This window comes from Sceloporus undulatus, chromosome 5 (genome assembly GCF_019175285.1).
Source record: "Sceloporus undulatus isolate JIND9_A2432 ecotype Alabama chromosome 5, SceUnd_v1.1, whole genome shotgun sequence".
Taxonomy (NCBI): domain Eukaryota; kingdom Metazoa; phylum Chordata; class Lepidosauria; order Squamata; family Phrynosomatidae; genus Sceloporus; species Sceloporus undulatus.
In genome coordinates, this window is record NC_056526.1 from 37,643,350 (window position 1) to 37,655,981 (window position 12,632).

Below are 12,632 nucleotides of genomic sequence, written 5' to 3' on the forward strand. Positions count from 1 at the left end.
CCCTGCCTAAAATGCAGAGATTAAGCTCAAACATAATAATAATAATACGTTTTATGTATAGACCGCTATTCCGCAATGATCATAGCGGTGTACAGTAAAAATTGAATACAAAACAAATACAAGGTGACAATTAAAGGAGGGAGAAGTCTCGTCCTTCAGGCTGTCCCTGATGTTGCTGGGTCTGCCTGATCGCTCCCTCTGAGGCCAAGATGACAGTTGAGGAGGGAGGGGCTTCTTCCTTCAGGCTGTCCCTGATGTTGCTGGGTCTGCCTGATCGCTCCCTCTCAGGCCAAGATGACAGTTGAGGAGGGAGGAGCCTCTTCCTTCAGGCAGTCCCCGATGTTGCTGGGTCTGCCTGATCACTCCCTCTCAGGCCAAGATGAAAGTAGGATCCTTCTTGCTCACCCAATGGCAAGTTATTAATTAACACATTAATTAAGGCTTAATGTTGAACATAAAGAAAACAAAAATAATGGCCACAGAAGACATACATAAAATTCAACCTAGACAATGAAGAAATCGAAATCGTTAAAGAGTTCCAAGAGTTCTTGTATCTAAGATCAAACATTGATTAGAATGGTGACTGCAGTCAAGAAATAAAAAGACTAGGAATGGGAAGGGCAGCTTATGAAAGAACTAGACAAGATCCTAAAGAGTAAAGATATACAACTGAACACCAAGTGAAAGTTGTACAAGCCATTGTATTCCCCATCACCATGTATGGATGCAATAGCTGGACAGTTAAGAAAGCAGAGAGAAAGAAAATCAACTCATTTGAGATGTGGTGCTGGAGAAGAGTATAGGATACCATGGACAGCCAAAAGGACAAACAAATGGGTCCTAGAACAGGTGAAGCCTGAAATCCCCTTGCAAGCCAAGATGATCATATTGAGGTTGTCGTACTTTGGCCACATAATGAGAAGGCATGGATCACTTGAAAAGAAAATAATTCTAGGAAAGGTAGAGGGTAGTAAAAAGAGGAAAACCACTCAATCAGGGAGATCATGGGCATGGGTTTCAGGAACTAAGCAGAGCAGTGGAGGATAGGGGATCTTGGAAATGTGTCATCCACCATGGGTCACCATGAGTCAGGGTCAGCTCAAGGGCAGCTAACAATGTCACACGTTAGTGTTTTATACATATTTTATATATCAGTGTACAGAGGTTCAAAAAACAGTCTACCTGCTTCATTTCAAAGATTGTCATAATGGGTGACCAGACAATATTATTAGATTTCTAGTTGGCTAAAAGACTTACCTTCCACATGGGTTGAACAGTTACTTTACAAAAATTACGCTGATCTCTACTGCCTTTCACTGTCCAGCATTTATAAGGTGACAATTCAGTTAAAAGTTACATTATAGATATAATGTATAGACTAGATGTATGGGTTACAGATGATGCAGAAAGCCAATTTTCCCTTTGATCTGGGCATAACTCTTCCTGTATTAGTATCTTGTTAATTTCTTATGTATGTAAAGAGACACAAAGAAGAGAAATAGAAGCCAAGAAATTCATGCCCCAAAATGTACTCCAAAATCATGGGTAGACATATATGGGGCAATAAGTTAATACTGCTTATAAAGTTCCTAAAAGAAGTGCCCACCTTCTTCTGTAGCCAGGGGGTCTTTAAACAGCTTCCCATTTGAGTCCCAGCATGTTCGTTCTCTCTCTCTCTCTCTCTTATCCCTCAGCTTTCCTCGCAGCCAGAGCTAACAAACAGCTGCTGAGGGAAGGACACAGACAGAGTGTGTGCTCAGGCTTGTACCCCGTTTTGCAAGCCATGAGCTTTGGAAATCCTGGGGGTGGAGAGATCATAGAATCATATAGTTGGAAGAGACCGCAAGGGCCATCCAGTCCAACCTCCTGCCATGCAGGAACTCTCAATCAAAGCATCCCCAGCAGATGGCTATCCAGTCTCTGCTTAAAGATCTCCAAGGAAGGAAACTCCACTACACTCGGAGGGAGTGTGTTCCACTGTCAAACAGCCTTTACTGTCAGGAAGTTCTTCCTAATGTTGAGGTGGAATCTCTTTTCCTGTAGCTTGCATCCATTGCTCCGGGTCCTAGTCTCTGGAGCAGCTATAAAAAAGTCAGCTCCCTCCTCAGTATGACATCCCTTCAAGTATTTAAAAAGGGCTATCATATCACCTCTTAACCTTCTCTTCTCCATGCTAAACATCCCCAGCTCCTTACGTCGTTCCTCACAGGACATGTTTTCCAGACTTTTCACCATTTTAGTCTCCCTTCTTTGGACACGTTCCAGTTTTTCAACATCCTTTTTAAATTGTGGTGCCCAGAACTGGACACAGTATTCCAAGTGGGGCCTGACCAAAGCAGAATAGAATGGCACTGTTACTTCCTTTGATCTAGATACTATACTTTTACAGATGCAGCCTAAAATCGCATTGGCCGTGTTAGCTGCCACATCGCACTGTTGACTTGTGTTCAACTTGTGGTCTACTTGGACTCCCAGATCCTTTTCACACATAGTCTCGTTCAGCCATGTGTCCTCCATCCTATATCTGTGCATTTTATTTTTCTGCCCTAAGTGCAGTACCTTACATTTCTCCCTGTTGAAGTTCATTTTGTTAGCTGTGGCCCAACTTTCTAGTATAATCTGGTCATTTTGAATTTTGATTCTGTCCTCTGGGGTGTTAGCTACTCCTCCTAATTTGGTGTCATCTGCAAATTTGATAAGTATGCTCCCAATTCTGTCATCCAAGTCGTTGATAAAGATGTTGAATAGCACTGGGCCCAAGACAGAGCCCTGTGGGACCCCACTGGTCACTTCTCTCCAGGATGAAAAAGAGAGGCCTGTCCCCCTTTTGCAAGCCATGAGCCTTGGAGATGCTTTTGGTAAAGGGAAGAGAGAGAGGGAGAGTGCACCAAGGTTTGTTTCCCCATTTTCCATGCCAAGACTGCAACCCTTGGGAGAGGTCCTGAGAGGGAGATGTAGGGAAGGAAGTGGTGCTTTGTTTCCCCGTTTAGATCTTTTGTAACATGCTCCAATGTTTGACCTTTGACTTATCCACGGGTCATGTGTAAATCCATCATTTTGGCCCCAAAAACTGCCCTCAACTTATACATGAGGTCAACTTAACAAGTATATATGGTATATGTAACTCTGGCTCTTTGAGTGGACATCTGTGAATTCACACTTCTTCTTCGTGGTCTCTGCGAATCACACAAATGGGTTATTTCTGCGCATGCGCAGCAAACTCAGAAACTTCTAGAATCTCTGGGCAGAAAGTCATGTAACTTTCTGCAGTCTCTTTGCAACTTTTTGGCGGTAGCCCCGCCCATCCCGTATATAAGGGCCCTGGTGGTCCGCCCTTCTTCTGTTCCTTCATTCCGCCGCGTTAGCAGCTTGAGGAACTTGCTGTTGTTCAGTACTGAATCTCTGACCAAAGCCCCTAAAACGGACATTTGACCACGGAACGGACTTGACATCCTTTGCTTGCCGATTTCAACCTTGTCTGACATCTCACGGATTGACCCGGACCGGTAACGTTTCTCAGCGCTATGGCTTCTTTCAAGCAATGCGCTAATTGCGGGGTCAAAATACCCATGTCGGATGGACATGATAAATGTGTCCTATGCTTGGGAGAGGGCCACATCCCCGGAGCCTGCAGGCATTGTAAGGCCATGACGGCCCAAGCCCTGAAGAATAGAGACCAAAAGCTCAAAGCGTCTCTGTATGAGAAGGCCTTTCACCCCGTTCTACCCGAGGCCCAACCGGAGACTTCGGATGCATCTAAATTGAAGCTGGACAAAGCTTCAAAAAGGCCTCATGGAGAAAGACAAAAGTCCTCCAAGGCACCTAAAGATGGCCTCGAGCCGAGGAAGGCTAGGTCAGTGTCTCCGCCGCCTAAGGCTAGGCGCAGAGGGCCCCCGAGTACTGTGTCGGTGCCCCCACCAGATCCGCGACTGGCGCCAACTCCAATCCCAGAGCTTGCTTCGTCTTCAGCTCCACCACTTGAGCCCAGGATTCTGATCTCATCACATCTTTCTGTCCAGGACAAGGACTTGGAAATAGTCAATCTCGGCGAGTCGTCTGAATCCGAAGGAGAAATCCCGGATTCGGACTTCAGTTATCACCGCAGAGGCAGAAATGCTCTCGGTCACCATCCCATTCCAGGCGGGACAGAACCTCACCATCCCGCTCTAGACGGGACAGAGCCTCACCATCCCGTTCCAGACGGGATAGATTTCCACCTCTGCCGAGAGATAGAGCCACTCTGGGAATGGAAGCTGACGAAGCCCTGGAGAGGGATCGTCGTGTCAGCCCCCCTGTGGAGGAATACCAACCGGATAGGGCATTATTTGACACTTATCCGGACTTGATCTATGACTACCACACCGGCCAATACCTGTTACCGGTAGACGCAGACCACCTCCGCTGTAACGCCCCGGGTCCTACAAGAGTGAGGCCTCACTCTCCTCAACACCGTGACACGGTAGAGACAGTCACACGTCGCTCCGTTTCAAGAGACCTGTCACCGTTAAGCCGCAGGGACAGTAGATCCCCATCTGCTTCACGGTCTCGTTCAGGCTCCCCATCTGTCCAGCTATATGCAGAGCAGTCCCTAGCTTTTGGGGAACCGGACGCCCCGTCACCAACGGACGATGTCCGCTCCTTTGCTGATAAGGTGATCAGAATGGCGGATGCTCTTAAACTCGAGGTCGCCCACCCTGAAGACGATGCCCTCGATCCGGTGGAACGTCGGATTCACGGCTGTGCTCCTGCTCCACCATCCCTGGCCTTTCTTCCATCCCTAGAGAAGATCACCAAGAGGTCATGGGATACACCGGCATCCATCTCCTCTACTTCAAGGAAAATAGAGAACCTTTATAGGGTCACCCCTTCAGGACCGTCTTGGCTGTTTAATCATCCTAAACCCAATTCGGCCATTGTGGAAGGCTCCCAAACCTCTTTTGCGGCTCGTCCCTCCTCATCCCCTATGGATAAGGAGAGTAGGAAAATCGACAGCTTGGCAAAAAAGTTTTATGCCTCCGCTGCGTTGGACATTAAAATTGCCAACTACGCAGCGTGCACGGGGGCATATGTCCAACTCCTTATGGAAAAGATGGACCCTATCATCGGTGAGCTCCCTGATGATAAGAAAAGGATTATGTCCGCCATCCGGAATGAGGTCCATTCGGTGGGAGGTCAACAGATAATATCAGCTAGACACTCAACTGACTGCTCTTCCAAAATCCTCTCTGGATCGGTAGCTCTTCGCCGCTATGCCTGGCTCCGTTCCTCGAATTTGACCCCCCAGGCCAAGGCGGCCATAGAAGACATGCCATTTGATAACTCCAGCCTCTTTAATAAGGAGACGGACGAGAAACTAAGTTTTCGTTACAGAATGAAGACAGCTGCCAAGAAACATGGCATGTCAGCTTCCTCCTCCAGACCAACCAAACAACGGTACAGTGGCCAACGAAACTGGTTCCATCACAGCCAGCAGCGCTTCCACCATAACACTTGGGCATCCATCACAACGGACTCCTGGGTCCTAAACATAGTTTGAAGGGGTTAGGCCCTGGAGTTCTCTGAACTCCCCACCACCGGAGCTATCATTACCACCGTCCCCTCGGACACCCTTCTCGATGAAGTGCGCTCCCTCTTGGACAAGGGCGCTATCGAGCCTGTACAACCTTCCCAGGCCCGATACTGCTTCTTTTCTAAATACTTTATTGTCCCTAAAAAACCTGAAGGCCTTAGGCCGATTTTGGACTTGCGTGCCCTAAACTCCTTCATAGCCTACAGACGCTTCAGGATGGTAACTCTTGCTTCTATTCTGCCACTCTTGCAGAAGGACACCTGGTTCGCCACGCTGGACCTGAAGGATGCCTATTTTCACATTGCGATACGAAACGACCATCGCAGATTCCTCGCCTTCACCGTTGGACCAGATTTCTTTCAATACAAGGTCCTTCCATTCGGTCTGTCTTCAGCACCAAGGGTCTTCATGAAGTGTATGGCTCCTGTCATAGCTTACCTTCGTCAACAAGGGATCGTAGTCTTCCCCTACCTGGACGACTGGCTATTCACGGCACCGTCCAGAGAGGCCCTCCAGCACCAGATGGACTTTGCCTAAGACCTACTGGCATCATTGGGACTTCGTGTCAACCTTGAAAAGTCCCATTCAACTCCGTCCAGACAGATCGATTTTATAGGCACACTAATAGACTCAATCTCAGCCAAAGCCTACCTTCCACGGTCCAGATTCCAAACCCTGACACTCGCCATACGAGCCTGCCTACGGTACAGACATCTACCAGCCCGTGTGGTGCAGATTGCAATGGGACATTTGGCCTCCACAACCTTCGTTACTCTCTGGGCAAGACTGCACCTCAGGCCCATACAGTCTTGGTTCCTGTCCGCCTTCCATCCGGTGAGTGACCATCCGGACAAGATTCTCACCATTCCAAGAAAGGTCCAAACCTCGCTGAGATGGTGGCTCCAACCGGACAACGTCTGCTCCGGCATGCCATTTACCCCACCTTTGCCAGAGATAACTCTGACAACGGACGCATCCCTACAGGGATGGGGGGCCCATACATTAGGCCTTACTGTCAAGGACAAATGGTCACAAACGGAGTCGAGCCTCCACATCAACGCATTGGAGATGTTGGCGGTGGAGAAAGCGCTCAGGGCCTTTCAAGGTTTACTCTCCAACAAGGTGGTACTCCTCCTAACGGACAACACCACTACCATGTACTACCTCAACAAGCAGGGAGGTACAAGATCAAGGACTCTCCTAGCCATCACACTCCGGATATGGGACTGGTGCATACAACACAGCATTCTGCTTCAGTGCATCCACCTCCCAGGGGATGAAAACGAACTGGCAGATCAACTCAGCAGATCCCAAACAACGTGCCACGAATGGAAGCTACACCCAGAAGCAGTCTCCCACCTTTTTCAATGATGGGGCACGCCTATGGTGGATCTCTTCGCCTCCCCCAGCAATGCCCAACTAAACAAGTACTGTTCACGGGTTCATGGAGCCAGCTCCCTGGGAAATGCCTTCCAGTTTCAATGGACGAACGGTCTCCTTTATGCATTCCCCCCGTTCCCGTTAATCACCAGACTATTGACAAAGATGTGGACGGACTCCACGGATGGGATTTTGATCACCCCGTGGTGGCCCAGGCAACCGTGGTTTGCTCCTCTGTTACAACGAGCCCAAGACCATCTTCGCTTGAAACACCGGCCCGACTTGCTTTCGCTTCACGACGGGCAAGTCCACCACCCCGAGATGCAATCTCTCCCATTGGTGGCATGGAGGATTCGATCCTAAGATCGCTACCATCTGGTGTACAGAACATGATCAAGGCAGCTCAAAGACCATCTACCCAGAGGTCCTACGCCTACAAATGGGACAGATTCCTTGCCTTCCTACGAACCAGGGAAGTTCCACCATCCCGTGTTTCCATCCCTGTAGTCCTGGACTTTCTTATGACATTGACAGAGGCAGGTCTCTCCTTGAGTTGTATCAAGTGCTACCTCTCTGCCATCTCTTCACACTATTTCTTTCAAGACAAGCCTTCTTTGTTTAGGGACCCTCTCATAAAGAGGTTCCTTAAGGGATTTAACAACTTGCATCCACCGGTTGTGGACCCTCCACCGCAGTGGAGTCTGGACACTGTTCTGGCTTATTTAGTCTCTAAGCCCTTTGAACCATTAGCTACCACGGACTTGAGACTTGGAAGACAGCCTTTCTGGTAGCTATCACGTCAGCCCGCCGGGCTGGTGAACTGTGTGCCCTTAGGATGGACCAACCCTTTCTCCGTTTTCACAAGGACAAAGTGGTCCTCCGTGCAGACATCACCTTTTTGCCAAAGGTAGTAATCTGCTTTTCACATCAACCAGGACATTGTTTTGCCGACTCTGGCTCCTAATCCGACCACAGACTCTGAGCGCCAGCTCCACGCTCTAGATGTTAGGAGGGCACTGGCGTTTTACTTGGATAGGACAGCTGGTTCCAGGCGTTCGGAGAGACTATTTGTGTGTTACTCCAAAGCCAAGAAAGGGCTGCCGGTTTCACCACAGAGGTTCTCCAAGTGGGTGGCCAACACCATCCGCCTCTGCTACGAACTGGCTGATAAGCCCTTACCAGGTTGGGTTAGAGCCTATACAACTAGGGCGGTAGCAGCATCCTCAGCCTTTTTGTCGGGGATTCCCCTCGAGGATGTTTGTAAGGCTGCTGTCTGGTCCCAACCATTGACATTCATCAGACATTACAGGCTGGATGCCAGGGCCAGACAGGATGCAGCCTTTGGGAGGGCAGTGTTGCTTTCTGCCATGCATTAACCTGTAGCAATGGCAATAAATAACACAGGTGTTTGGTTTACATACTTTATTGGTTACTTGATTTATGTTAATTGACACTCCCTCCTCCATAGACTACAGCTCGCTAGTCTAAACCCATTGGTGTGATTCGCAGAGACCACGAAGAAGAAGGACAGGTTGCTCACCTGTAACTGTGTTTCTTCGAGTGGTCATCTGCGAATTCACACAAACCCACCCATCCATCCCCTCAGTGTCTGCTCATTTGACAACACTTGTTGCCGCGCTGTTTGCGGCTCATTCGGAACTGAAGAAGGGCGGACCACCAGGGGCCTTATATACGGGATGGGTGGGGCTACCACCAAAAAGTTGCAAAGAGACTGCAGAAAGTTACATGACTTTCTGCTCAGAAATTCTAGAAGTTTCCGAGTTTGCTGCGCATGCGCAGAAATAACCCATTTGTGTGAATTCGCAGATGACCACTCGAAGAAACACAGTTACAGGTGAGCAACCTGTCCATCCCCTAACAGACATAGAATTGATATGACAACACTTGGAATATATATAGCAATAGAGAGTGGGTAGGCTTACTACCAAAAAGTTATCACTCAGTTCTAAAAAGTTCTGAGACTGCAATCTGCTGATGTAAGTGACCCAAATATTTGAGTTCATAGATCTCCACTGAAAGAGCCACAGTTACAGCTAAGCAAGTTGTATTGCATAGTAAGTTGTTTGTTTGAAGGAAGATGTTCCTACCTACTGATTTATATTTCTTTGCTAGCAGTTATATCTAGTAAGAGTAATTGCTCAAAAAAGTTAGTTTCTTGGTCTTCTCCATTTTCCTTGCAGGCTTGTCAGCTCCTCCTCCAGCAGCAGCAACAGCAGCAGCAGCAGCAGCAGCAGCAACTGTTACAGAATCAGAGAAAGATTTCCCAAGCTGTACGACAACAGCAAGAACAACAGGTACAATATTTAGTCAGGAAGGAGTATGCAGTATGTGCAGTAAAGCTTCTCAGTGTAATTGGAAGATGCTACAAAACTAGGGGGAATACAGACAGTCAAAATACTCTGGATTCAATCCTGATTGGAGGCGGGGCATTTAGATGAATTTTACTTAATCTAAAATAGCGCAATTTTTAGAAGTGAATCACATTTTTTCAATCTCTTTTTTTTTTCCCTCCTGAACTGCAGCTTGCCCGTATGGTGAGTGCCTTTCAGCAACAGCAGAGGCAACCTGGCATGAAACATTCCCCATCCCATCCGGTTGGGCCTAAGCCACATATAGACAATATAGTGTCTGGGGGTCTAAATATGGGTCTTTCAGATATCTCAACCAAAGGGCAAATTCCTGGATATGTTTCAGGTAAGTACTAGAAGTCAATATGATTCTGTTACCTAAATTGGTTTCTTGTGTATCCTTGCACCAAACTCAAACACTAAATACTGTCTGTGTACTGTTGAATAGAATTGTAGCATTGGGTTCTTCCCACACAGTTAACCCATACAGAAGCTTTTACCTAGAAAGCCTAATCAGAAAACATTTCAGTTAATTTCATTTAATAGATGGAATCTGGTTTGCTGTTCTTAATCATTAAAATTGTTTTAACAGTAAGTGACGTTGTGGTATCCACAAGTCATGTCCCAGGAAATTTAGTTTTGTTTATTGGTGGTGTTAGCATCTTTAATATTTAGAACTACATAAATATTTTAGCTACAGTATTTTATTTTGAAACTTACTTGACTTTTCATATATTCTATATCTGCAGTGTATTCACAACATCAGTATGAAACATACTTCTAATCTGTATTAGCTCTGATGGCAACAATGCCTGTGAAATGTACTTCAAATACAAGTGAAATGTTTGTTAACTGTTAAGTAAAAAATTTTGGACGCTTGGGGGCATATTGCAGAAAAGATGCTTACAGAGAGCTAGCCAAAATGTCCAGAGCTATTTTTCATTTTCTCATTTAATTTGCTTCATCACTATAATTACCCATGCCAGTATTTAAAATAAACCCAAATTATGTTTGATGATATTTTCACAGATTTTGGTTCAAGTGGCATGGATTATGGCATGGTAGGAGGGAAGGAAACTGGATCAGAATCTCGCTTTAAACAGTGGACTTCTATGATGCCGCCTGTAGCTTCCCAAGATGCCAATATGCACAAAAATGGTGAGAGATTCCACTTGTTATGAATTACCTCATTCTCCTTTGCTATAGTAACTTCAGTAAGTGGGTAATTTTTTTTAAATTTACCTCTAATTTTTAATTGGCTTATTTTCATTTTTCAATTGAATATTTTTATAACAGTAATATAAACAGAGAATACAAAAATAACAAAAGGCCTTGAAGAGTCATATAAAAGCTGTGCAGAATAACAATCTGAGTACTGAGTATCAGTAACCAAGATTGTAAAATTGTCATTCAAGCTTTGCTGCTTGGTGGGTTCAGAGTTAGAGTGTCCTTCCAAAGGGTAATCTGGTGGGCAGGAGGTCATGTCAGGGGAGTTGTTGTTAATGTGGTCAATAAGAATTGACCAGTCTTCAAAAAAGGTGTGTGGTTTCTTTTGTCCATTACAGAGTCTGAAGGTGTTGGAAACATTAACCAAGCATCCACCACCAGTCAGCTATTTGTACATTCCCTGTTTTCCAATTGCTCATGATTTTCATTCCTAGCCGCTGCAATAAGAAATGTGATGAACTTGTGATGTTTTAACTGACTGTTTTCTTTACAGTAGATGGACAACAACAGAAGACCTGGAAAAAAAGTTTCATTTTGTTTTACAATAGAAGAAATTTGAGCTAGTATAACATTCCAAAAGTTTTTGATTTTAAGCAAGTCCAGCCACATGTGCTCAAAGGAGCCAACAATGTTACAGCCTTTCTAGCATTTTGGTGAGGCATTCTTTGTTATCTGAGATAATCGTACAAATTGGCTTAATTTCTGAAGCAAAAATGTGTATACAGTGGGTCCTTTACCTTATGCGGGAGATCTGTTCCGGATCCCCCTACGTAAGGGGAATTCCGTGTGTGCTCAAGCGTCATTCAAAAGAATGGGGCTTATGCCTGTAGCATGCGCGCCATTAACCCTTCTGGATGATCCAGCCCTTCTTCCGGCGCTGCTTTCAGCCTGCGTATCATGCGGGCGCACTGTATAGTATTCACCCTATACAGTAGTTCATTCAGATATGTTAGTGAGTTTGAACCCTGCCTCAGCTGCAACTCTGATTGTTTTATATCAAATTATGAATTTGTTTTTTCTAGGGACAATTGTGCCCCCTGGAAAAGCCCGAGGAGGGTCACCCTATAACCAGTTTGATATAATTCCTGGTGACCCACTGGGCAGCCACACAGGTCCTGCTGGTGATAGTTGGTTACCTGCCAAATCTCCACCAACAAGTAAAATTGGAAGCAAATCCAGCAATGCCAGCTGGCCTCCAGGTAATTTCAAAGTCTGTACTATTTGTGCAATTCATAGATTGTTCATGCCAGTGGAGAGCACGAATTACAGGATGTTACGACCCTGCCTGCTGGGAAATCTCATACCAACAACTTTTTTGCATAGCCATCTTCTGAGCAAACAGTATTTTGTAAATGTTTTTTTTTTTTTTAGTTCCTTCACCATGGGTATATGTAAGGTTGAAGAGTGATAGAAATGTATATATTCTGGGGTGTTTTTTCCTGTATGTTCTGTGTTGTATTGCCAGCATCTAGCTTTATTAGATGACTTCTTTAAAATATACCAGGAGACGGAAAATACCCATTTTTGCTGATCCAAGCACTATTTTAGTTTCAGAGAAATGTGACCTATAAAAGTGTAAAGCAGCTTTTTGATTATGTTATATATGACATTCTAGTTTCCTACTCTACTCAAGCTGAAGCTTTTGAATGTCAGATTTATCATGTCCTATTAAACAGTTATAAAGACTTAGGGTTCTATATATGCCCAGTTAATTACGCTGTCAACATATGAGATGCTGATAGAATGTAGGTAGATAACAAGAAGTGCTATATATAGTGGGCCCTTGGTATCTGCTGGGATTTGGTTCCAAGATACCCTGTGGATAGCAAAATCCTTGGATGTTCCAAGTCCAATTAAATACAATGGCATTGTAAAATAGTATCCCTTAGATAAAATGGCAAAATCAAGGTTTGCTATTTGGAATTTATGTTTTTAAAACGGTTTCAAGCTGTGGATGCTTGAATCCATGGATAAAAAATTTGTGGATATGGAGGGCTGACTATAGTTATACAGTGCGTCCTCGCCTTACGCGGGGGATCCGTTCCGGATTTCTCCGCGTAAGGCGAATTCCACCTATGCTCAAGCCC

General features: G+C 45.6%; 1 protein-coding gene across 1 annotated transcript in view; it reads left to right on the top strand.

Moving 5' to 3' along the window:
• Positions 1-12,632, top strand: part of TNRC6B (trinucleotide repeat containing adaptor 6B) — a 164,139-nt gene that overhangs the window by 139,176 nt on the left and 12,331 nt on the right. The window contains exons 17-20 of the mRNA XM_042470868.1: positions 9,151-9,264; positions 9,493-9,664; positions 10,348-10,476; positions 11,568-11,744. Of these exons, the coding sequence (XP_042326802.1) occupies positions 9,151-9,264; positions 9,493-9,664; positions 10,348-10,476; positions 11,568-11,744 (592 nt within the window). The remainder of the gene's footprint in view (positions 1-9,150; positions 9,265-9,492; positions 9,665-10,347; positions 10,477-11,567; positions 11,745-12,632) is intronic.